Raw genomic sequence first — 25,459 nt, 5'->3', positions numbered from 1 at the left:
TCAGGGGAGCTGCCACGTTTCCATAAGATGGACAAGCTCACTGGAGGTGGCTCAAGCCAAGCCCTGATGTGAAGCCACTCAAGGAACGGAGAAGAATGATTCTGAATTAAGTACATACATTTTCTTGAGTTGATAGTTTATAGACAACACAGTGGAGGGAAGAAATACACAGCAACAGTGAAGACAATGCAAACACATCTTTTCCTTCTCCAGAAAACTTAGTATTTTTGTGATTCTATTGCTCTGGTTCCTACTTTGATCAAACCACCATACAGCTATTTCAGTAATATCCCATCCATATGGTTGTATAATATGTCAAAAGTACAATAGTAACTCGAGCTTTTCCTAATACTGCACTTATAAAAGCTATTTCTAGGTAATGACTGAAATCTACATTTTACAATGTTGTCTGTTTTCCGAGCACGTTCTTTCTCTGTTGGTCTTTATTTCATTTTGCTCCCTTCGATGATGCAGCAAAGTTTTTCAGACTAATTGATATTGAACTAAATCCACTTAAACAGTGATTGCAAGCCAAGTGCCCTCATTTAAAACTATGTTTAAGTCTAAAATTGTGTTTTAGATACTTGAGTGCATTGCATCTTAATTCCCCTTATAACATCCTAATCCCCAAAGCAGGGGCGACTAAGTACTTCACATATTATCTGCTATAACTAATAATATGGAATAACTCTCCCAAAGCACACTGTATAAGGCAGAATAATTAAATACATGCCACACTAAAACACACTCAAATTTCTATTACTCTGCCTCCAGGTGGATATTTTTACTTTAATGTTTTCAATTAAAAAAAACACACACACACACACAAAAAAAAAAACCTGTTGTTCTTGCCATTTTCCTTTTGCCTGATTCTGTTACTGACCCACTTAGAATATAGTTAACTGCCCCCTCTGCCCCTCACCCCACCTTGACAGGCTTACTCTCCCTCTTCCATCTAGACCTCTCTGTGAAATATGCATATAAAAAGGCACTGCTTCAGGTCCTAGGAAATAAATCTGAGTCACCTGCTGAGTTCACTAAACTTTCTCTAAGATGACTGTTAGTTGGTCCTTATTTCAATCAGTAAGATAACAACAAAGGGCAGAGATCAATGCTTACTAAGATGGCATCATTCATGTCATTCATGGGAAAGGCCCACAGGGCAAACCCACAGGTCCGCTGGATTTTCAGGTCTATTTAGAAATGCTCTTGTTTCACAGTAGTGACTGAGCACACAGTACTGGGACAGTGTGCTGGCCTGGACACTCAAATTCCCTTTCCTTAACCTTTCTGAAGAGGCCTTCCTCATGTTATTTCTGTAGGTTTCTAGACTAATTCCTCAATGTTTTCTAGTATTTTCTAGCCTTTACTTCTCAGCTACACTCAGGACTAATAGAGTACCTAATTATTTGGTTCTAAGTATGAATGAATTCACAGCCTTGGATGATCTAAGTAGCACTTCTATTCAAATGATGACACTATCTAAAAATCAAAGCAGTAGTTGAGTATGGTGAGTCAACATGGTACAAGCAATTAATAACCTTACTTCTCCTGGTTTCATTAAAAAAACACAAATAAACCACTGAGCAAAGAAAACTTGCAAAATTTAGGGTAAACATGATGCAGTATTCACTCCATAATCAAAATATCACAGTAAGATGTTCAAGGTCTTTGTATACAAAGAAGTCCTTGTTTTATAAATAGCTGAACATTAAACTTAGGTTGGTACCAATTTAAGTTCTAGACCACACTCTTAAAATTGTGTAAACTAAGCATTCTTTTTAATAAAAAAATAACTTTAAAGAAAAAAAAAAAAGAACACATTTCAATTTGAAGACCCTTTTTCATTTAAATGTATTTATATTTATTCAATTGTAACAAGCTCAGGAAAACAATTCCTGCCAGGTGAAAGAGGGGTCTGCATTTAGTCTAAAACCCTCCTTTGTGAAGAGTTATGAGTCAAAAAGAAGTGACTTTCTATTTGGAGGAAATAATTCAAGTGGAATTCCAGGAATTCTGTGGACATGATTATTTCAACTGATGGCTGAAATCCTGAAACTACAATGACTTGATTGCAGATGCCCCCTGGTCAGGAGAGACGCCTGACCTCCAGTGGAAGTTCAACTTTGCTTTCGAGTCTCAGGAGTACTTATGATCTTTTGATTACAAAGATGATACTGCATCTTTACCCAAAAGCAAACGTCACAAAAGCAAGCATCCAAAGTGACGAGGAGCAATGGGAATTCTTGCAAAGACGATTAAGGAAAGCTGCTAGTCATTATTTATTGATCTGTGGCAAGAGCACAAAAAATGGAAAGCGGTTACACTGAACGCGTAGCATGGTAATAAGACTCACACTGTGCCGGTAGAATGGGTCAACTTTTGTAGGGTATTTGTCAAACTGTAAAGGGATCAAAGCAAAAGCTAGTTACTTAAAGCATCTGCATTTCTGTTCACCACTCCAGGGGAGACTGCCCTGAGCAAGCTTCTGGTCAGGATGCTGGCTGGCATTAGACTCCACAAGCTCATTCTGAGCTCCCGAGTCACTGACCAGAAACCGACAGAAGTGGAAAAACAAAGTGAAAACCCACACGGTGCATTTAGGTCCTGGACGCACTATGTGTCTCTTTCTACTCAGTATTCAGAGACTGGCACAAACCAAACATCGGACCTGGAGAAAAGAGGGGTAATTATCAGACAAATCAGAGAAGTGAGCATTTGGTCTGATTTGTCCAGAGAACTCCCTTCATTTTCATCTTCACCTTGGCAGAAGAACTGTACATTCAGCTATCTACTGAAATGTATTGCACCCAAATGCAAAGCAATTTGCGCTAGGTTTTATAACCTTTCTTTTGAGAAGAAAAGAGCGTAGCACTGTTTCCTGTAAGTCATGTCCTCATCGGGCGCAGTGGCTGCCTCCGTCCAATGTGATGCATTTATGAAGCACCTCGCTCAGACTGAGGCATAAACTCCCAACATAGCAGGCCCTCAAAAATGTAACTTTTGATAAGTCTAGTTCCTCCAGAAAAAAAGATACAGGATTTACTATAAGAAAAAAAAATATATGGTCCTAAGGCCTCATCTCAAGTCTAATATGTTTTAAAAATATATATTTAAAAAAATTAAGCCGAAAAAAAATGGGGGAGAGCGAGGAAAGAGGAAACAAAGTTTGGCAAAGGGAATGCCTCTTAAATTCACCGAACTGACATCTTTTCTCACAGTGCCTGGGGTAACTGCCTTAAGATCAAGTATTTAATATTAAAAATAAAAACAAACAAACAAACAAAAAAACCTAAGTGAAGCACTCTTATACTCACTGTTAGGGACAGGGCTCTATTTCAGGGTGTTTTGTATCCTAATATAGCTTCATTCATTACCAATCCTAAGTCACAGAAAAGTCCTCACTGGTTCTCCCAGCAGGTGCTAGACCCTAGTTGAGACCAAGACCAGGGTCACTGCAGTGGTGCCTCCTCCCATAGGCTGAGCGCTGTCCCTGAGGGGCGTGTGGTTTCCTGACCGCTCACTGATGGCACAATACCAGACTGCCACCACCTTATGGGAATTTAAGAAATGACCACCTCCAACACGTGCAAGGGCAGGGACCCGTGCTGTCCAAGTCTCCCGACAGCTCCCCGCCCTCCTTAGCCTCTTCCCGACTCCTGGTATTCTGTGAGCATTTATTTGTTAGTACTCGGTGCAAAGCACCAACAGAGAGATTTTTACATCTGGTGGCAACACCCCAGCACGTTCAAGAAAACAAAATTCCCCTGTGGGTCAAGTTAACTCCAACATTGGATGTGACCGTTTGGAGGGCATCTGGGATAAAATGCACCCCCAATGCTATAGGTAACTCTAGAAAAAAGTTCCCACTTTTGGCCCCAGTAAGTGCTGGCTGGAGCAGACACAGCCCCTCCTTTCCAGCAAAGATGGACAAGGCCAAAAACAAAGGAGCCCCCCCCCCCCCCCCCCCCCGAAGGCTACCTCTCCGCCTCCAATCTCCTGTCCCTGGCAGCCCACTCCAGCCCCACCCTGCTGCATAAAAGAGCTGTGCTCTACTTATCCTCACATTTCTGCCTGGGGTACGCACCATGGGAGGTGCTGGCGTCGGCATGATGGCGGTGGGCGGGATGGCGTGGGGGAAGGGTGTGAAGGTGTGCTGGTGCGTGTGCTGGTGCGTGTGCTGGTGCTGGTGCTGGTGCTGGTGGAACTCAGTCCGCAGGTAGGGCGGGGGGCCCAGGGAAGCCCCGCGGTCAGCACTCTGAGAGGCCAGGAAACGCGTGTTCAGTTCCTGTCGCAGGATGTCTTGCTCTGGAGAAGAATGAGAATGACACCTTTTCTTATACCAGTCATTTTCTTCACAACAGGATGTCCAAATACTTTACCAGGGAGGGCTCGGGACTGAGGGCATGGGAGACGAGGCTCTGAGGGGACAGCCAACCAGGCTGACGATAATAAGGCCAGCCACAGTCTAAACTCCTGCTCTTTGTCTAGCCGCTTGGCTCTGAGGACAGATCGGTCAGTGTGGTGTGCTGACAGATCCCTGGCCAATGCCTGAGGTCAGTTTTCCGCTCTGTTACTGCCAGCTGGGTGACCCTATGCGTGGCTAACCACCCATGCATGTCTCAGTTTCCTCATCTATCACATGGGGACACTAGCATCTACCTCTGGGGTTCATCTTGAGGGTTAATGGAATTAACATCTCTAAGTGCTGAACAACAGTGACTGGCATGCTAATTAACAAACGCCAGCTATTCATACAGCAGTGTATTTCTGCTCTCTTGAAGGGTAGATCTCTATTTTACAGCTCTCTGTATGAGGGGTCTCATGCAGCTACGATGGACCCGAAATTGGGACACCTGTTCTGACTGAGAAACACAGGTGAAGAAAAAAGGACCCACTGTCTAACGCTAGGTCTGTCCTTAAAATTCTGGGGTGCAAGGCCACCATAAGTGCACCTGCCCCTCCCAGGAAGAAGCTAGAAGGCCCTGTTCCCCTGAAAGAAACCCCTCAAACCAGGGTACAATGTAAGAGCCCGGCATGAAACAGACGTGGCCTGGGAAAGCATCTGTTACTCTTATGGCGCCCAGGCGACAGGGCACACACAATCCGTGCTTGACCACGTCATCAGTGGGGCATTCAGTCAGAAAAGCCTGGTGGTTTCAAGCAGACTGGCTCTCCCTGGCAGTGTCCCATTCACCAGGTTTGGGCTAGGTTGGTGTGGGCACTAGTACCTGTTTTTGCCCAACCTCAGCCCAGAAAGGACTGATGGCAAGATCTCATCGAATAAAACAGAAAAGCCTAAGGAGAGAAAGCCCAGGAATCAGTGACAACAGGGACAGTAGGCAAGGCCATCAGCAAGGCAGAGTGGGAGCTCGTGTGAGCAAGGCCAGCTCCTCCATCCTACCTGAGTAAGTGCTCCCGGCCGGGTGTCCGGGGACCTGCAGACTCCCTGATGTCAGTGGTGGTGGAGGAGGCAGAGCAGTGGGAGGGGCGAACATATTGGGGTGGTGGGAGTGTGCGGGGGGCTGGAGGGCGGGCGTGAAGCTGTGCAGCGGGCTGTGGTTGGGCAGTGAGAGGGGGAATGGGGAGGCTGAGGGGTGGTGGGAGATGTGCGGAGGGGCCGGCTGAGTCTTTGCTGGGGTGCTGCTTCTGCTGCTGCTGTTGGAGGAACAGAGAGAGAGAAAAAAAAAGAAAGAAAGAGGTTAACAATTAATTTTCTGGAAAAAATTGTATCTCCATGCTCAAAGTCATTCTGGAAACTCCTTTTCTCTTGCTCTTCCTCTTACAGATCCTCCCCTGTGCCCAGAGGAAGCCTCTCCTGAACTTGCACCTGCTCTACATTTGCCACCACCACTGCAGACACAGAAAATGGCAACTGCGGCTCCAGGGCCACCACACGTCTGTGTCCAGACTCCAGACTGCTCTCCCCTAGGCAACAGGTTCTCGTCTCTGCCCCCCCTCCTCCAGAGACACAGCCTTCCCATTCTCCACCAGCCACGTTTCTTAGAAAGCAATATGATTAAAAAAAAAAAGAGGATGAGAACGAGGACTTGAGCTGAAGTTCACCCTGTCTGTCTGCTACCTTGGGAATGAAGACGCACAGAGAACAGGTGAACCAGGGAGCTCGGGTTCCCTGTGAGCTCTGCTCTCTGGAGGCCCCGCCACAATGGCCTTGGGGCCTAGCCCGTTGGGGAAGGAACAGCCTCCTCACCCCGGTGGTTTCCTCACCTGTCACAGACAGGAAAACGCAAGTCCCTGAACCATCACAATCTGCAGACTGTTGCAAGCAAAACAACAGCAAAGACACAAAGTCCCATGAGGTGTGAGGTGTAAGAATTACAACTCCCTCTTCTTTGCAGCTCTTGTGCTACTTTTTGAACTTCTCTTTGTAATGAGCAAAACAAGACAGAAGAGGGCCTGGGCCTCTCCATGCAGGAAATGCTCTCCTTCCCGACACCCAGCTTGTTTCTCCTCTACCCCTCCAGCCCACCTTGGAGGGAGTAAAGCACAATGGAAAAACCTCAGACCAGGATACTCCGTTGTCCAGCTTTTCTGCCTCTGGTGTTAGAGACGGGGCTTCTTTGCAACGTCCTCCCTCTGAGGCGAAGAGTTCCCTTCTAAGACTCCCTTAAGGCTCAGTGATCTCTAGGAACCAAGTCTTGATTCCCTGCCTCACTACCGGGGGGGCTCCAGGGCACAGCATCCTCAACCCTGTCTCTTAAGCATTCTTCTCCTTCCTGCCTTCACTCCCTCAGGCGTCTCTAGATATTTTAGTTCTTGGCAATGTCTTCACTACCCAACCCAACCAGCCCTCTCCCGAAAGACCCAAGTCCCACCTGACTGTCCCTGTCTGTCTCCACTTCAGAGAAAACACAGTGACAATGTTTTCAACAAGGCAACTCCAGTCTCCCTGGGAACCCCTTACCCGCCCCAAAGAAGATGGCAAGAGTCAGGCAGTACCGGGGCAGGTGGGCGGCTCACCTTAAACTGTTGAGGCTCAGGCTGCTGCTGTTGTAGGCGGCCAGCGGCTGGGGCAGGCTCTGCGGCGGGGGCGGGGCCTGCGCGGGCGGGAGGCCCTGGTGCAGCAGCTGCGCGGGGGACTGCGGCCGCGGCGGCCTCTGCACCTGCGGCTTGGGCGCCGGCTGAAGCTGGGCCTCCGGGGCGGCCTGGGGGGGCTGTGTGTTCGGGCGCGGGGGCTGCAGCGGGGCCTCCGTGCGCTGCACCAAGTCGGGGTCCGGAGAAGGGGCTCTGGGCTGGGGCTCCGCCGGGGGCTGGGGTGGCAGCTGCGGGACCTGAGGGCAGGGGTCTTTAAGCACCACGGGCTCAAAGATCGGTTCTTTGCCGCAGTCCTGGCTCTTCTCCTGGCTTCTCTCTAGACCAGATATCTTGGGGACAATGGGACCTGCATCCTGGCTGTCGTGTTCGGGTAGCGTGCCAACACCTAACTCCGAATCTGCAGGGGGGAGAGCAAAGACAAACCGACAGTGAATGATACGCGAGTGTGAAGCAGGAGGGGAAAGCTAACTCCAGAGACCAGGGCGCACAGTCCCGGAGATTCAGCAGGGTCCAAGCTTCCTGCCAGGCCTCCCCGCCGTGCGGAGCTGCAGCCGAGGAAGATGGGGAGCAGCCTGGACCCCTCAGGCAGCCACGTCTGAGGAAGAGATGGGAGGCTACACTCCAGAAAGTAGTCGAGGCCAACCAGAGTCTGAAAATGTATGTTTTCCTTCGTCCTGACAAAGCCTTTTTATGAAGCAACATTAAGAAACAAGAGGCCACAAGTTGATTTTTCCCTTTTAAAAACAAATGCAGTTCTTGAATATACAAAAGACAACTGTTTTTATCAGCAAATGAAGCAAATGGTACTTCATCATACACAGATGCTTCCTCTTGGCCTCACCTCCCTCCCTCCTTTCCATTTTGACAGATGAGACACAGGACATTTAGAGGAACAATTTTTGTTTAGCCTGTGCTAGACTTCTGGTCAAGCATCGAGCCCTCTGACGCTTACCGAATGATCCCGCAACGTCCGAGATCGAAAGTGCAAACACGAGTCTCAGTCAAACTTCCTGCCAACCACACAAGCCGGCACACTGAGAGGAGGCCCTCGGGCCACATCAGGGGCCGTCGCCCAAGGAGGACAGGTTTCGGACACGGAGACTGAGCCTGGGCATGGTAATTAGGGGAAATTCTACAGTCATGAAAAAAAGACAGGAAAGCAGACGCTCCCGTATGAATTTAAAAGATACACGTGCCTCCAAGGGTCAGGGGATCTGGGCCACATCAAATGTGGTGGTTATTTGGTTACCTCCCAAGTCAAATTCCATAAAATTCTCTAACAGAATAATTTAAGACAATATGGCGTTAAATACTTTAAAATGGCCCTATTTATGAATAAGTACTTTTGGAATACATCTGGGGGTTGGAAATCACCTTTGCCACATTTTTATACAAACAGATTCATCCTTTTATTACTGTGTTGTTGTTGTTGGCAGCCGTCCGTCTCGAGAGACGATGGTGTAGCTTCTTAAGAGTCTATCTGCACCGCCGAGAATGGTTGTGCAGTCCGACTCGGGAGTGACACGGTATCTGTCTCCTCCCGTGTTGAATCGACATCTTGCGATGACGCTGAAGCTACAGAGCCTGGGCAGGGTGATATGGAGGGTCTGCTGTTGCCCATGCAGCAGACTCCCCCTCTCTTCGCAGCTGAAGGGTCCAAGGGAAAGACGGAGTCAATACAGCTTGGCTTCAGGTGCGCCGCAGGAGTTGCCGGTGTTGACTACAACGTCAAACCGCCTTAGGGACTCCGGCTCCGGATTTTCTGTCGGGGTTTACTCCCCTAGCCTTTCCCCTGAAGAGGTATGCCGCAAGGCAGCAGAGGTTTTTTGGAGTCAGAGTTTTCCTTCTCTGATGTGCCCTGACTGGAAGATCGAACCAGCGACACTTAGCTCGCAGGCCGACGCTCAATCCACTGAGCCAAACCAGCCAGGGCCCTTTTATTACTACACAACTTATAAAGGGGAAGAAAATAGATTCCACCATACTCTGAAACAAGGGTGTATTCAGGCATTCCTAAATGAACTGCTTTGGGAATGAACTTTCCTATCTCACTGTATCAAGTGTGAAGAATATGTACTGTCCTCACTGGTCCTATTAAATTCTGGTGATGTATTTGTGTGTAAGCACTTCTCATTTTTCTTCCCTGGAATCTGCATCAAAGCAATGCATTATTTCCACTGTTCTTTTGATAAAAGAGATCTACCCTATAGCATGCACAAAAGCAGAACAAACTGTGGGTTTACAAACAGAGTGTGTTTTTGGCTAATATGAGGTTGGCTGTCTTCAAGCTCATCTTGTGATACCTACACTAACATGGTACAAAGGGACAAAGCACCAAAAAGGGCCTGGTGGGAAGTAAGTTGGACTTCTGACATCCTACTCACACATATTTCTATCCCATGCTGTCTTGAGAAGCTTTCTACGAAGATTTTTCCTTATGATCAGCTGAAATTTTACGAATTCCCAAAACCTTAGTTTCCAACTTGAGGGCTGAAAGAGAACATCAAGATCCTTATGTGGGCAGACCCCATTTCAGCCATAAGAAGAGTTCCTCATTCACAAATGAAGACCCTCTGCCTGCAGACTCCTATATCCAGGGGTTCTGGTTCTGTGCACATGAATGGTGTGTGTGTGTGTGTGTGTGTGTGTGTGTGTATTTCTATCATCTTCAAAAGATTTTCCACAGCAGGTAATTACATGAGCCATCAAAAATTACAGGCTGCCTTCATTGCAGGCTAGTTAGTTAGGTCTGGGGCAGAAATCCTAACAGCACAAAATAAAAGAGATTTTCCATTTTCCTCAATGAGAAATTCTCCGTGCATAAGTAGGACTCTTCACACTTTGATAGCTAATTTAGGATGATCATGCCTGCTACCATGGCAGGAACACACCGCTGTCCTTTAGTACCGCTTTGTTTTCTTTGGGCTGAGATGGTGAAGAATAAATACATCAATATTTTCTCTCATTAAACTTAAATTCAAATTCATGATCTCCCTCCAAAAATCAATGTCCAGACAAAGTTTCAAGGGGACACCACCAAGAGGACTGCATTTTAATTTATTTATCCAGGTAAGGAAGCGTGCTAGAAATACATTAGTACTTCTTCACACACCTAACTTGATTATACGTGTATCTTGTTCTTATTTAATGAGTCTCTAGAATTTGCACAACACAGTCAGGTTTGCAAAAGACACCATGCAGGCTTAGGCTCACTTCTCAAGGCTCTGTGAAGGCAAATGGAGTAGGCTTTCCTGTCTCCTCTGTTGCCCTACCATCTCAGTCTCACGCTAAACACAGTCAGAGGCAGTAAGAGGCATGTGCTCAGTCATTGCCACCCCTGACCAACCACTGAAGCACATGGGGAAGAAAAAATCTTCTCCAGCAAACCCTGCAAATTTTTATGAAACAGTGTGTGATGAATGAGAGAAGAACGGACCTAGAAGGCACAGAATTTTGGAATAAGACCAGAATCTGGGAGACCATCTCAGCAATCCTCAAGTGTCCCTGTGCTTACAAATCACCTGAAGATCTGATTAAAGTGCAGATGAGATTTAGTAGCTCTAGGGTGGGGTTCCAGAATCTGCCTTTCTGAGAACTTCTCAAGTGATGCTGAGGCCTGGACCATTCTGTGTGTAGCAAGGCTCTCATCCAACCCTCTCTAGAAGTTAAGGAACTTGCTTGCTGAAAGTCATTTCGCTATTTAATAAACCAGGAGACTTGAGTCCTAGTCCTAACTGCCACTAAGTGCCTTTTCTCTGATTTACACAATGCTGCTTCCTAAGAAGCAGAAGTCCTGAAACAAAGTAGGTAATGGTAACTCCAGGGTTCATTTAAAACATTTATGTACAATCAGACAGTGTAAAGGGTTAGGAAAGTAACTAAGAGTTGCTGGAACACTGTCCTTCAACTAAACCAGAAGGCTATTGTCAATCCATCAATGTCCTGGGGCTGCAACCTGTGAGGAAGACAGAAATAGATGTGCAGATGGGTAGGAACTTTGGGGCCGAAACAGTTTCATGGCTTCCCATTTACACAAGTCTCTTGAGGCACATATTAGGCGTCATGCGTTTTTGTGGCTGATCAGTAATGCATTTCCTCTTCCTTTCAATTATTCAATAAATGTATCTTCTCAGTTAAGCTTTTCCATCTTGACAGTCCATTTGTCTTACCGTGCTTCTCTAAAATTGGCAAGAACACCTTTAAAAAAATCACTTTGTATTGCTCTGTGTGCTCTGAACTTGCCCAAAGATGAAATGTGCTGAGGTTGAAAGAAATAAGAATGTGCAAATACACTAGTCTTATTTAGAAGTTTTATTCATTACATTTTGAGGTCTAAAAATTTCTCTTCTTACGATTATAAAAGTAACACATCATGCCATTGAAAGGCATGCAATTTAAAATTAGCCTGCATAGTGTACAGCAGAAAGGAAGAATTTACTGCATGTACATTATACCTCAATAAGCTTGACTCAAAGATAATAGATGTTTTCCAAACTTAAGGATAAATTAGAAAAAAAGAACTATTTGATTTTGATACAAATCTGATACAAGTTGGGGGGGGGGCCCTCTTGTATATTCCTGGGAGGATATAAACCCTAGAACTTTAGTGGAGTCAGTTTGGCAACATTTAATCAGAAAACTAATGGAGTTCCCTTGGCCCGGTGTATAAGGATTTGGCTTATAGACACAATGAAACAGCATCACAGTTTGAACTGAAAGTTCAGAAGCAACTCCAATGGAATCACTGGGGGAATTCTGACATATACATTTGGTACCACTGTAGCACGGCACATACTGCAGCTATACAAGTGAGCGAGGAACGCTGTGTGATAATGGATAGCACAGGCTAGCTTTTATGAAAAATGGAGGAAAGTTAACATCCATTCATTTTTATTTGATACATCAATAAGCTCTGGAAGAATACACAAGAAACCAATAGCAGTGGGTACCTGTGTTGGGGTTTGGGGAGGAGAGAGAACTAGATGGACAAGGAACTGGAGGAGAGGGAGGTATTTTTAAATCATGTGATCATGTTACCTATTAAAATTTTATAAGACAATTAGTCTTATGTTTAAAAGCAGTCTGAGCAAAACAAAAAGGAAACCAAATAAAACTGGGAATTTGAATAGTAGTATGAGTATAGGCATGAAAAGTATATTATATATAAAATAACAAAATATAATGTGCAAGTTTCAATAATTTGAATAAAGTGAATTTTATGAAAAAATGTTAGTGAGCAAAACTGACTTAAAAACAAACCAACCTGATCATAGGAGTATACTGAAAAAGTACTAAATAATTAACACCTCTACCACCCAAAAGGTACCAGATGCATATAGTGTTACAGACAATGTGGACTAAACCTGTAAGAAACAAGTTATTTGTCATTTAAATTGAAAACCAATGGCAAACATACAGCAAAAAAGAAGCAAAAGTATTATTTGCAAAAAATATATAATTATCTAGCCAGAAAACATAGACAATCTGCTAAAAACTATTAGAACTAGTAAGAGCTCAGTAAGGTATCCAAATAAAGGAAAGCCACAGACATCAGTAGCTTTTCTACATGTCAGCAAGAGTGAATAGAAAATAAAATTTAAAAAAGGATCCCCTTTACAATAACAAAAATCATATTGTACTTGGGAACGAAACTAAAGATTATAGAAATGTATCCTCAAAAGTGCTTAGGGAACTTCTATGTTCAAGGGTATTTCATGATGCAAAGGAAAGAGAAACAAGTCAGATCCATGCACACGGTGGTTCTCCCACTGGGACATAATCCCTAGGGGGTCTTCAACATCCATGGGGGTATGTGTCCGGCTGCCACAGAGTGAAGGGTGCGGGTGGCTCTGGGGGTGAGAGGTGCCTGTGGTGTGAAGGACAGCCCCATGGAACATCTCGTTTCACTTTCTGAAGTCCCACCAGACATCCGCACAGCTGAAAAACCCAGGACTAAACTAAGTCTGTTTTTGCACATGAACACTTCTTCCTTTTGGCATGATTTTAACACATATTAGATTTTCTAGGAATGTAACTATTGTACATTATGCCTGTTATATCTTGTTAGAAACAACTAAGAGTTGTTCATCATTTGGGAAAATTATGACATCGTCAATGGTGAGGCTGATCCTAGTATTTGAATCACCATGACCCATGTACCTGTAAGAGTCAGCATTCCATTCCATGTCTAGATTCAAGCAGCTTTCTCATGTAAATAAGCATTTATTCAATATGTATTTAAAAACATTATATTATTATGTTACTTTCTACCTGTTTCTCCTTTACATTTCATAAGGGTATTATATAATTTTAAATTAAGTGTATAGATAGAGATATTAACTATATAGTTCAGTCCAAAAGGAAATAATAACTGTGTTATAAAATAGTGCTTATATTACAAAGAGGGCATTGGGTGTTAGGGTTAAGATTTGACACATTATGTTCTGATGATGAACTACCATGTTTTTAGAAATCCAATAACGTACTGAAAAAATGAGGCAACTACCTGAAGTAGTCATTGTGGAAATTAAATTAAGTCATGGTATGCCTAAAGGAGACATGCTTAGGCTCTGGTTGTTACCAAAAAGCCCTGAGGAAGTGGGATTGACTTTCGAAGGTAATAAAAGCCCATGCAAAAAAAGGCCTGGTACCTTGGTTGGTTGTGTGGTCCATGGCAATCTTTCCAGGGAAGGAACAAAGCTTGCTTTCCTGAAAGATGACTATAAGGGACCTTAAGGCACAATGGAAAACCCAAAGGACTTGGAAAAGACAGGTGTTTACAGGCAAGGCTGAATGCCAGGTTTGTGGCTCAGCTCCTGTGCCCTGAAGGGCAGACTGAAAGTCACCCTAAAGGTTCCTTGTGTAAGTTCCAGCAAAGCAGACGTAAAGATCATATGTGATCATTTGCTGTTCTTGTTGTGTTTATGCAAACAGGATAAATTAAAACTGGACTTAATGCAGTCCCTTTAATGATAAGGAGGGTAATCTTAAGGAGAAAAATCACAATTCAAAGAAAATCACAATGCTCAGTGGTAGACTATAAAGTAGTGCAGCTAACTGTCTTTAAAGTTTATTTTCATTTGAAAGTTAAACTAGGTCTGTGACATCATCAAAGATGCTTAATTTACAGGCAAGAAGAATGTCAAATGTCTTGCAACTGTATGTCTTTCCAATAAGACAGTCTCGCAGATTTAGAGACGGGTTTGTGGGTTATGTTGCGTAAGTTAACATGTGTGTTCTGTTTTCATAGGGCATAAGCCTATGATCTCATTACCTGAGTGATTATACGTATAGGCCTCACTTAATCCTGTCTGCATCGCTGCCTCCTGAGACTCAACGGTTTGGCTGAACTAAGCGGCTGGGTTGGTGAAATATGGGGTGGTCTGTGGGCTTCACTTTAAAACTGGTCTCTCTTTTCTGTCCTAATGGCTTGGATAGAAAGAGCCCAGAGGTCTGAGAGGGGGGGAAACCTAAAATATTCCCCTCAACCCAAACTAAGTATAATGGGCAAAAGGGTTTTGGACATGTGTGATGCACCTTTCACACCTTCCTCCAAAGAAGCCCCTTTTTTCCCCCTAATGTGGGACATTGAAAAATTAATCCCTGCCTTTTGTCATCTAGTGGTTATAGATTGAATGATGCCTTTTAACCCTTTGCCAAATCTGTTGCCCCCAGAATAGAAGGATGCCAACCTGTTAAACCAAGCACGCCATTGTCTGGTGACAGCCACCTGACCTGGAGTCTCCACAATCCTTCCCCATGTGGGAAGGCCACCCTCCCCTCCACACCCCCATTCTTATTAGGGATTTCTGGACCCAAGGGTAGGTAGGACGACGACCATGTCCAGCTTGAAGCAACTAGAGGAGCACAAGACCTTTGCGCATTGTCCTTTATAGGATTATAAAGGGTCTTAAGTCTGAGAGGGGGAAATTGTTATAATTAATCATTTATTTATTTAAAAAAAGAAGAAGAATATATGAAAGGGTGAAGTGGGAGAGCTTGTATGTATGACCCATGGGCATGGACTTGGGGGGGGGTTTCTGGGGAAGGGGGGGTGCTGGGTGGAGGGGAGCAAAGGGGAAAAAATTGGAACTATTGTAATAATATAATCAATAAAATATACTTAAAAAAAGAAAGACTGTGGTACATTTACACAGTGGAACACTATGTAGCAGAAAGAAAAAACAAACTTCTACCATTGGTGACAACATTGATGGAACTGGAGAGTATTATGCTTAGCGAGATAAACCAGGCAGCAAAAGACAAATAACATGTAATCTCACCTAATACAGGAAACTAAAAAAAAAAAAAAATTAGTTAATTAATTAAGAAAAGAATAATATAGGAAAGGGTGAAGCCAAAGAACTTATATGCACAACCCATAGACATGAACTAAGGGGAATGGGATTGCTGGCGCAAGGGGGGTACTGGGCAGAGGGGAGCAAAGGGGAAAATAATTGGAACTCTTGTAACAGCATAAGCAATAAAATACACTTTAAAAATTAATTAAGTTATGGTAAGTGCTTTCCACAATGTAAAGCACAAAACAGGTAAGTAATCAATGTCCCCAAAACTGTTATAGAAAAATATTGAATGTCATGGAAAATATTTCATGACAAAATTAATGTGAAGTAAAATAAAGCACACTATCATCAGTATATACAGTCTCAATACTGAAAATTATCTGTGTAAGTGTATATATGTACGAAGAGAAAAAGATTAGAAAGATATACATCAAAATGTTAATTGTAATCCCATCATTGAGAAATAACCATTGACGTTAATGTTTAAACTTGTGCATTTTTCACTTCCCAAATTTTTTATAGGGAATATGCATTATTATTGTAAAAAGAAAAAATGGATTATATTTTAAAATGAGCCCCTTCATGGACAATACACCTCTACCATCAAAAGAAGCCAACTGACGTCTCTGAACTGCCCCACCTACTGGATGGACTTTTTAAAAAATATTTTATTTATTTACTTTTAGAGAGAGGGAAAGGCAGGGAGAAAGAGAGGAAGAGAATCTTGATGTAACAGACAAACAGTGACTGGTTGCCTCTCATACACTGGGGACCAAACCGGCAACCCAATCATGTGCCCTGACGGGGAGTTGAACCAGGGACCCTCTGCTTTGTAGGACGACGCCCAACTGACTGAGCTATACCAGTGACAATGTTTTTTTTTAATATCTCTAACTTGTTCTAACAGGGTGTGTTTGGACAGATAGGAAATGGTGGCTATTTTTGGTGATGGCAGTAGTGGAAGAGGAGGAAGAAGAGGAGGAGGAGGAGGAAAAAACACTTCCCAAGGTTCATTTCTGAGCTTCTGGTTTTTGAGTCTTTATACTCGATTAAAAAGCCCTAACGGGGCTTATTCACTACAGAGTCATTACTGCAGCCAATAGGAATGAGCCTTAAGACTTCCAGAAAACCATGTGGGGCACTGGCCACTAGGCAGTGCATCCATCCATCATCCATTTACATCTTTGAATGCCTGATCCATAACACCTAGAAAAGGACACCTCCTATTTTTAAATTATTCTATCTTCTAGTTAACCTCTCTACTTATCTGTCCAAATGACAGAACCACAGAGGCCTCACCACACAGAAGGAATGAAGATTGCAGCCAAATAAGAAAAATAAAACAGAAAAACCCAGACTTTAAATTAAAAAAAACATGGGAACATTAATAAATGTTTAACTGTTCAACAATGAAAAGCCCTAAAACATATGCAAGCATCAAATTTCTGTGAACCAATACGTAATTATTTCAGGCTACTAACAATACACATTCTTTAAACACTTTTTGTCTATTCTATTACCTCAAACAATAACCTCCTTTTAAGCAAGGACTGCATACATACTTTGTATGTACTTATTGAAACAAAACTTGCACTACTAATTTAGAGTCTACCTCAGAAACCACAATCCAGTGGTGTTTGGCAGACAGAGTCTATCTTCTCTAACATACACTTCTCTTTATTTTCCTTCTCTCTCTCTACTTCAAATCATTAAACAGAGACCAGTTTGTTCCATTAGCAGATTCAATTACTCGAACGAATGGAAGGATGACATTCGGTCTTGCAGCTCTTCTCGGTCACTGAAACTGTACAAATAAATTGAGGAAAACCCACTGTTTGTTCAAGGCAAATTAATTTTCAAACACTGCAAGAGTGGGAGATCAAGGGAAGGATGGGTGCTTGGCAGGGTTCAGAGAGATCCCATTTTGTGTAAACATTAATTACCATCTGGGAGGCTAAGCTCTGGGCTGAAGTCTGTATGGCAAACCTCTGAAGGCCTCAGGGTTCCTAGTAAAAGCAAAATCCTAAACAGGAAAGAAACAGCAGCCGGCCCCTGGGAAAGCTGTGTGGGAGACCAGCAGATTAGAGGCTGCCATTATTAGAGAAGCTAGTTTGGATATTATCTAGTTTACCAGATTAACCCAGGATAGAGGTTAATCTGACAGGGGTTAAAGGAAAACAAAAAACAAAACAAAAAAACAGTCTGTGGCTGAGTGTATTTACACTTGTTTCAAGTTTATTCCTTATAAACTTCACACCAAAAAGCATCAATCCTTAAGCGAGTGCCCCTGTGCCTTCAAGGGCAGTTATCAACCTTAACTGCAGATGAGAGCCCCTCAGAATGGCTTCCGCCCACAGAACAAAGAGCCCTTAAAGGTCAACCTAAGCTTGCACACATTTAATTTCTTTTGCACCCTCTAGTGAATAACAGCAATGAAGGACTATGTTGATGAAGGATCAAAATTAGAATGAGAGAAAGAGGCTGTGATCTATTGGGGGTAGAGAAGGGGGCACACCAAAAAAATCTTCAAATAAAACCCCGGAGTATCAAGGTCCTATATAATCCTTGCATCCTCCACTTCCTACAAGGAAAAGAGTAATTAGTGTCACTTCATATGCCTGGCACTGTGCGAGGTCCTAAGGATACAAAGATGAAGGAGAAACAGCCCCTGCCTTCTGGGAGATGGTGGCTGAAGACGTAGAAGAGCACAGAGGAAAAGCCATGAAAGTGGCAGCCAGGAAACCTGTGGCCTTGACCTTCAGTGTTTGTCATCTGTAAGGCTCAGAGATAAGCTTAGGTAATGGGAGATAATGAGGATAGCTACTATATTTTATTGATTCTGAGTTACACAGAGGGTAAGGCTCTTCATCCATAACATGCTCCTGCTGCCCCGGTCCTGGGGGTCAGTCTCAGGCCTCGCTGTACAGACACCAACATGAGAAACAAGGTATAAGGGATGAAATCTCTGATCACTTCTGAGTACATGGGAAAAAGTCCAATACCAAATTCAGAGAAAGCCCCAGCTTTCACATTTCAGCCTCAAAGGCATATACTCCCATTCTTTTGGCTTCTGTCCTCTTGCCAGCCTCAATCCTCATCAGTTGGCCTCTGTGGACATGATCACCTCGGGCTTGGCTCCAGTCCCTGCTGCCTCTCTGCCTCTGTCCCCACCCACCTCCATGGGTCTCAGCATCCTGTCCTGTCCTAATCAGCCCTGCCTGGCCGACCGAGCACTCACATGGCACCATGCTCGCACCTGTGCACACACTCAAGTACAAGCACCCTTCACACCAGCGCGCCCGCAGCATGTCACAGGACACCTCACTGTCTGCACATCAGTCAGAGGGTCCTCACAATGAGAGGTTCTAAAGGGATTTTCAACTGAACAGGCGAGCATGCATGCAACCTGCCATGCCCACTCTGAGTCAAGAGCATCAAGAGGGGCTCCGAGGACAAGGCCATCACCGTAATAAAGCCACAGCCCCCATTCCTGAGACCCAAGGACAGCAAGGAGAGCCTTTGCTTATTTTGGGAATTTTCCAAGAGGTGGGGCCAAGGCACTGAAAATGAATAGTAACTTCAATGTTTGGTAAAAAAACATATAGTTTTCTTACTACATAATTGTCGTACCTTCCACATTCGGAACAATCAAGAGGGGATATGAGGGAGAAGAACTGAATGAGATCTTTCCACAGGCAGCCCTCCCTCCAGTATTTGCATCACGAAGTGTCAACAGGACTCAAAGCTGTCAAGTTCACAGATGCTCACAGATCTACTTATAGATCTGACACCTGCCTCACTATCTGTTGCCCACTGCTAACATCTAAAGCCCTTGCCTAAGGTTCCCATGTTCAAAGCCAAAGGGACAATAATAGTGAGGCTATTCTGACCATGGTCCCCTTCTGAAGCAAACATTCTTTGGTAAAATGTGTTCCTGTCATTTTGCGCCTTGACATAATGAGCAATTTTTCTTGGATCTGTACATGTCTCTTGTATCACTATGTTGTCGATATTATAGGGCTGTGGAATGAGGCATCCAGCTAATACCGTTCCCTCTCTGAAAGCTTAGTTGCCCATTAAGGTTTGCAAACGATTGGCTCTCGGTTAAACCCTATTTTCAACACTTTGAACTTTATCAAAGATTATTTTCTCAAAGACAAAGGTAAAAGCAACCAGTACCAATATGCCACTGAAATACTATCAGTCACCCTACCTTGTACACTGAGTCTTTTTCGTCTGATTTCAGGCACAGATTAGCAATGATGACATGCAAGAATTTCCATCTTCCCAGTCTATCCCCAGGCACTGCTCGGCTCCCTGGCCCTCCATACCAGCCCTCCCCGCCCTCACGTTTCTTCTGAACCCCCTGTGTGCGGTGCTCTGAGGAGCCACTGGGCTTCGCACGGCTGGACACACGCTCCAGGCAGTGCTGGCTTACTCTCTCACAGTTTCAGAGCCTGCAAAACATGCACACTTGATCCCTCCAGGATGGTCACCTGCATCATGCAACATCCCTACATCTGCTTCCTTTTTCTCAAAACCACTCTTTCTTCAGGGTGCAGGTAGCAAAAGGAAGGTCTCGAGTTACTCTGGCATGCAGGAATGATTCCTCATAGTGGCCACTAAATCCACATTCTGGAGGGAAGGGAGGAAGGAAGTGCGAACACCAAGGCTTGTGGGCTACTCGGGCCCCGGGCCTCCTCCCACTGCAGAGGAGGCGGGCGGCTAATTCCCATGAGCAGTGTCAGTGACCTCAGTCAACTTTCTTCCAAGTTCACACAGCTGTCACTTGGCGTGTAGTCGAGGAGGAGGCTCTTCCTTCAGCATATCATCAGTCACCCTAAAAAACAATGTAACAATGTTTCCCTCATGTATGGCGGGAAAACTCTGGCGCCGTTCCTGTCCTGTTGTCAGCAGGCTGCTGTGAATGTGCCTATCTGTACTCCAGAGGACAGATGACATACCTCCTCCCCAAGTCTGTTCACACCACCTGCTGTGGCCCATGGGGCATGGGCGCTGCCAAGTTCCTACAATCTGCCTGACTAGCTCGTGTGTGAGCACCGCAGATGACTCAAGAAAGAATCTATGAAAGCTGCTCTTCTCCTGATGCCATAGAGCCTTTGACTCTTTAGTTAAAGGGGGGAGGAACAGGGAAAAGAGGACTTTGACAGTTTCTCTAAGTAAGTTTGATCTCTCTGGCCCAAACTGTCTACCACCTCATATTATGATTCCAATCAATGTTTCCTACAACCTTGCTATTATTCCAAGTGTGGTGCACAGACCAGCAACACTAGCATCACCTGGGATCTTGTTGGGAAAGTACGTTCACAGCCCCCATTCATGTGCATGTTGAAGTTTGCAAAGCCCTGTCCTACAGCTCTGCTCCGTGTTCAAGAGCCTCAGCAAGCTCCATCACAGAGGGGTGCCATCCATAAGGTTGCCAATCCTGCTGGGTTTCCATCTCCCAAGACCCAATCGTGGAAATAACTTCCTTCACCCCTTACCTGGGGGAGTTCTCCACCAGCACATAAGTTTCTGCAGGGGCGGGGTGGTAGGAGGTGGTGATGTCATTCACAGGCTGCCTCCAATACTGAACATTAGTCATGACAGCCAGCAATAGGCTCCACGTGTTCACTGGATCACTCACAACACGGAACAGGGAGTTACAGAGTCCTGTACCAAAGAATCAGCCATGAGCCGCCTTCAGGGACCACAGACGAGAAGTAGTTATTGTAAATGGCATCCTGGTCAGACCAGGAGCAAAGGATGCATAGCTGTAGAAGAAACTTTCAACCTGAAATGGCCTGGGCTGCTGTCTAAGAACACAAGCTAATGTTCTGCTTTGCTCTTCACCAGAAGTGTCCAAGAAGACACCGAAAAACCAGGACAAGAATTTTGATGAATTAGTCATGGGATGGGAAAAAAAGCCTGGAGTAGATGACTTTTGAAATTCCATGAGTTCCTGAATAAGATATTAGTAGCACACTCCTCAGAAGAACATCATTTCTTTATTTTCCTTTACTTCTCAATCTAGTAAAATATCTCACATGCAGGTTAATGAACATCACCTGCTTGATTTGTACAAGTTTTGATCAATGGCACCTCTTAAATAATTATAAATTAAGAATCTCTAAAGATTACATATATAATTTTCTTTAGGAATAGAAGTAAATCTGTTTATCCCTAACCATGACTTTTGAAAAGTTGAAAGAGATTTTTAAAAATGGAGTGAAGGGGACCTAAGTGCTGCTCCCTATATTTGCAATATTTTATCCTTTGAAAAAGGCAGGCCTACCAATTCCTTAATTGATTTTCTATAAACCATGAATGCAATAAATACTTGGTAGAAAAATAAAATCTCTTGCCAAGATTTCCTGTGCCATTATTTCATCACTTGTCATTATATCATTTCATTGCCCTTGGTTTATTAGAGAAAAAGGAATGTGCTCAAACGTAACATCTGAAGCTCCCTGTCTGTAAGGTCCAGGAAGCAGTGAGGAGACTGATGAGCGGAGCCCATCAGAAACCTGTGGTCCCCCGGCAGTGTTCTGGACTCCAAAACCACCTATCTGCTCGAGTTGCCCCTGACATCTCAAATGATAAAAGTCATCCTGTAGAAACAAACAGCGGGAAATTGTAACTGTCCTTGGGTGCAGATGGAGCTGGAGTTAAGTCACCAAAACAGCCGCGCCCCCTCTCACTTACAGCTGTAATCCTGGAAGGGAAATGCTGTCAGACAGCCAAGTTGAGGCTTGAGACATGTGCCATCACAATGACTTAAACCCTCCCTCAAATGCCTGTACTATCTTCAGAGATGTTTTCAAACCAGAACGGCAGATAGGAAGGGGCCTTCGTTTGTGTCTTCTGCAACTGCCCGAGAACCAGTCCACCTGGCTGTCTCACCATCATCCCCAGGCTCCATACGACTCACATCAAGCCCATCCCCTCATCCTTGTTGTCTAAACTCAGAATCACAGAATCAATTTGTTTCCCTTTCCCCTTACATTAATTGGTGGCCTCAGGTGTGAATCAGTGCTTTTTTATGATGCCCTTTGACACAAATAAAATAATGGTTATAGAAGCTGCTGTTCCCTTGCAGTCTTGAGTGCGCTTTTAAAATAAAAACCAGAGCATGCTGTGACTGCCCTGTTTAAAAAGTCTCCAGTGGCTTCTTTTCACCCCCAAGGGCTCACGGGGCCCCTGCTACACTCCTGCTTTGCTCCTGGCCACCGCCATCCAGAGCTCCCCGATCCTGCTCTCTCCCCTCTGCACACACACAAGGGCTTCTGAAGCCCACCTGCCAAAGTCTGGTTTTAGTTAAGCTGTGCTGCTAATCCCTCACCAGTCACCACAGCCCCTGGTGCACACCCTAACCCTCTGGTCAACTTCTATTCCAGAGACTTAATGCCCACAGGAATTACCAGGCACTTACTGCTATATATTGTACTTGGTATTTTAATTCGCACAGCTAGTTTTTTGAGAGGAGGAGGGAATCTCTTAAAAACTTTGCATATATTTCAACCCCAAACACAATGCCTTCCACATAGTGAGTACTTGATAAATATTTGTTTTTTTAGATGCATAATAATCAATTTAAAAATCTAAGCAAGTTTCTTTATATCTGCAATTCAAAAGGAGAAAGATCACTATAATGAGAAAAACACTCAATAAACAATTACGCATTATGCCAGAAAAATCATGTTCCTTTGGAGTCATTTCCATATTTGAACATTATACTGCAATAAAATAATAGTATATAACACAAGCAAATGTAAAATAACTGGAAGCCATTATGAAGTTTAAGAATCCATTTTTGATATATAATAAAACTAATGTTCGATTCTGAATCATAAAAGATTCTAATAGTTTCAGGGGGTTTTGGTATAACAACAAAAAAGCAGCAGGACAATCAAAAGCACGGAATGTTAAAGGAGAGATGCAAATAGTCAGAGGTAGGTAAAGCTTCCTTGGGTTAATGCCTGTGGTCTGCAGGCTGGATCCACAGCAGTATGCAGACTCAATGAGTACAAATATACCTTTATGTGTACTGAACTAACGAACAAGAAATGTAAATAGTTATTAACCTGGGGATACTTACGGAGAGGTGTCAAAGGAGTTTTGAAGATTTTATTTACTTATATATTTTTTAGAGAGGGGGAGGGAGAAAGAAAGAGAGGGAGAGAAACATCAATGTGTGGTTGCCTCTCATGCACCCACAGCTGGGGACCTGGCCCACAACCCAGCCATGTCTCCTGACTGGGAATTGAACCAGTGACCCTTTGGTTGGTAGGCTGGTGCTCAATCCACTGAGCCACACCAGCCAGAGTAGTCTTATTTTTCATTTTTTATAGTATTCAAATTTTCAACAGAATACTAGGTTTAAATCCAGAAATGTGATGCTAAGCCAAGTAACCAGCCTAATACACTCATTATGAGAAAACCATGGTAAAGCTCTTTCAAAAATTAGCCAGAAAGAACTGCTAAAAATTAAGTAGGAAAATTATATAGCAGTGAATGCTAGAAAGAAAGACACTTGAACAACGACATGTGTATGTGTGTGTGGGCAGGGCGACAGGATTTGTCTTGATATAATAAAAACTTCTATGATTACAGAATAAAACTGGGAGACACATAATTGGAAGGTCATAAAATAAGGATGCTCAAACTGGAAGATCATAAAATATTTATAAAATAGGACTTCTCCATAAGACAGGGGGGTAAGAGTTAATTTTTTTAAAGCTGCAAAAAAAAAAAAAATACTCCAAATTGAAAGTTTAATAGTCAAATCACAATGTTCCTGAGGAAATCTATCATTGCAAGGGAACGTGAAGGATGATTAAAAGATAGCAAGACAGCATATGCCCTATAGCTCAAAAAACTCTTACAAGGGTAACCCTGGAAGACATTCTCTGTCCTCAGCCATTTCACCTGACTGGAGCGCCTTAAACCTAAGACTTGCATCCTGAGAGGCGAGAGTGCCTCCCGCAGGAGACAATCCCACTCCCGAGACCGCAGACTACTGCCCTGTGATGAGGCACAGTGGCACTCAGGCACGTCCACTGAGCAGAGACACTAAGATGTCATCGGCGCCTACACAACAGGGAGTTAAAAAGTTCTTTTTGTTGTTTCTAGTGTCACCTGTCTTCAGCTGGCCTGCTCAGCCGTGCTCCTCAGTCCCCACAGCAGCATGCACCTGGCAGCCATCTGGAACTGCAGAGCAGGCTTGTCCTCCCTGTGTTCAGAGAGGCTGCACTGGCCCCTTGAATGTAGATGTGACTGTTCCTTACACTTCCTTCCTTGTTCAGGTGCCAAGGAAGGCTTTCAACCCTAAAGCAGAACTGAAGGCCATTCTGAAGTCCTAAAGCCTTGAAGAGGGGAGGAGTAGTGTAGAGAGAGATGAAACAGCGGGTATTAAACTAATACGTCTCCAAACTAGGAATGTACTTGCCCATAACCTCGGTGGCTTCAGAAGACCACTGCACAGAGAAGTGTGACCCTCTCACCACAGACAAACAGAAGAGTCACTTGCCCTGGATAATCTGTTTGTAGCTACTGTCATTGGTTTTTTAGATCCCCATTTACTCAGATGTATCTATAAATTACGTCCTTCCCTAAACCACATTTAGGACAAACAATTTCAGCTGAAATTTGGTGTTTTCAAAGCACTGGGCCTCAAATTCAAATATCCCCTGAGGATAAATAAACCACTCTATCTCCCAGGCACTTCCAAAAAATGAGAAAATTTTGAAAATACTTTGCAAACACCGGGGGCTCAAAATACAGCAGTTTATTTCTTCTATTACAAAAAGATAGATAAATAAAAGGGAGAAGGGAGGAATGATCATTTACTCCACATTTTTAACCATCTCTTCCTGTTTGCTTCACATTCCCGTCTTCTAGAAGTGACTATGCTCCCAGGCAAAGTGGCCAAAGCCAAGGGGCTGTGGGGGACCCAGTCAAGAATATGGAGCAGGCACGAAGGTCACTTCAGACACAGTTTTCAAATCAGTCTGTATTGGGAATCGGGGAGGGGGCTGGGATCAGATGTAAATAAAATCAAACCCATCAACTGGAAAAGAAAGCATGTCCCGACGAGAGGC

General features: G+C 44.0%; 1 protein-coding gene across 4 annotated transcripts in view; it reads right to left on the bottom strand.

Moving 5' to 3' along the window:
* AUTS2 (activator of transcription and developmental regulator AUTS2) overlaps positions 1–25,459 on the bottom strand; it is a 1,178,499-nt gene that overhangs the window by 21,614 nt on the left and 1,131,426 nt on the right. For 2 of the 4 annotated variants that reach the window (XM_090276907.1, XM_090276909.1), the window contains exons 7-10: positions 6,982–7,453; positions 5,405–5,658; positions 4,067–4,308; positions 2,357–2,401 (exon numbers count right to left, since the gene is read on the bottom strand). In XM_090276907.1, coding sequence (XP_090133033.1) covers positions 2,357–2,401; positions 4,067–4,308; positions 5,405–5,658; positions 6,982–7,453 — 1,013 coding nt within the window. The remainder of the gene's footprint in view (positions 1–2,356; positions 2,402–4,066; positions 4,309–5,404; positions 5,659–6,981; positions 7,454–25,459) is intronic. The other 2 variants (XM_090276908.1, XM_090276911.1) reach the window with 1 other exon arrangement.

This window comes from Furipterus horrens, unplaced genomic scaffold, assembly GCF_987537825.1.
Source record: "Furipterus horrens unplaced genomic scaffold, mFurHor1.1.pri manual_scaffold_5, whole genome shotgun sequence".
Lineage (NCBI taxonomy): Eukaryota > Metazoa > Chordata > Mammalia > Chiroptera > Furipteridae > Furipterus > Furipterus horrens.
The sequence above is the reverse complement of the archived record's forward strand: the minus strand, read 5'-3'. Positions and strand labels throughout refer to the sequence as shown.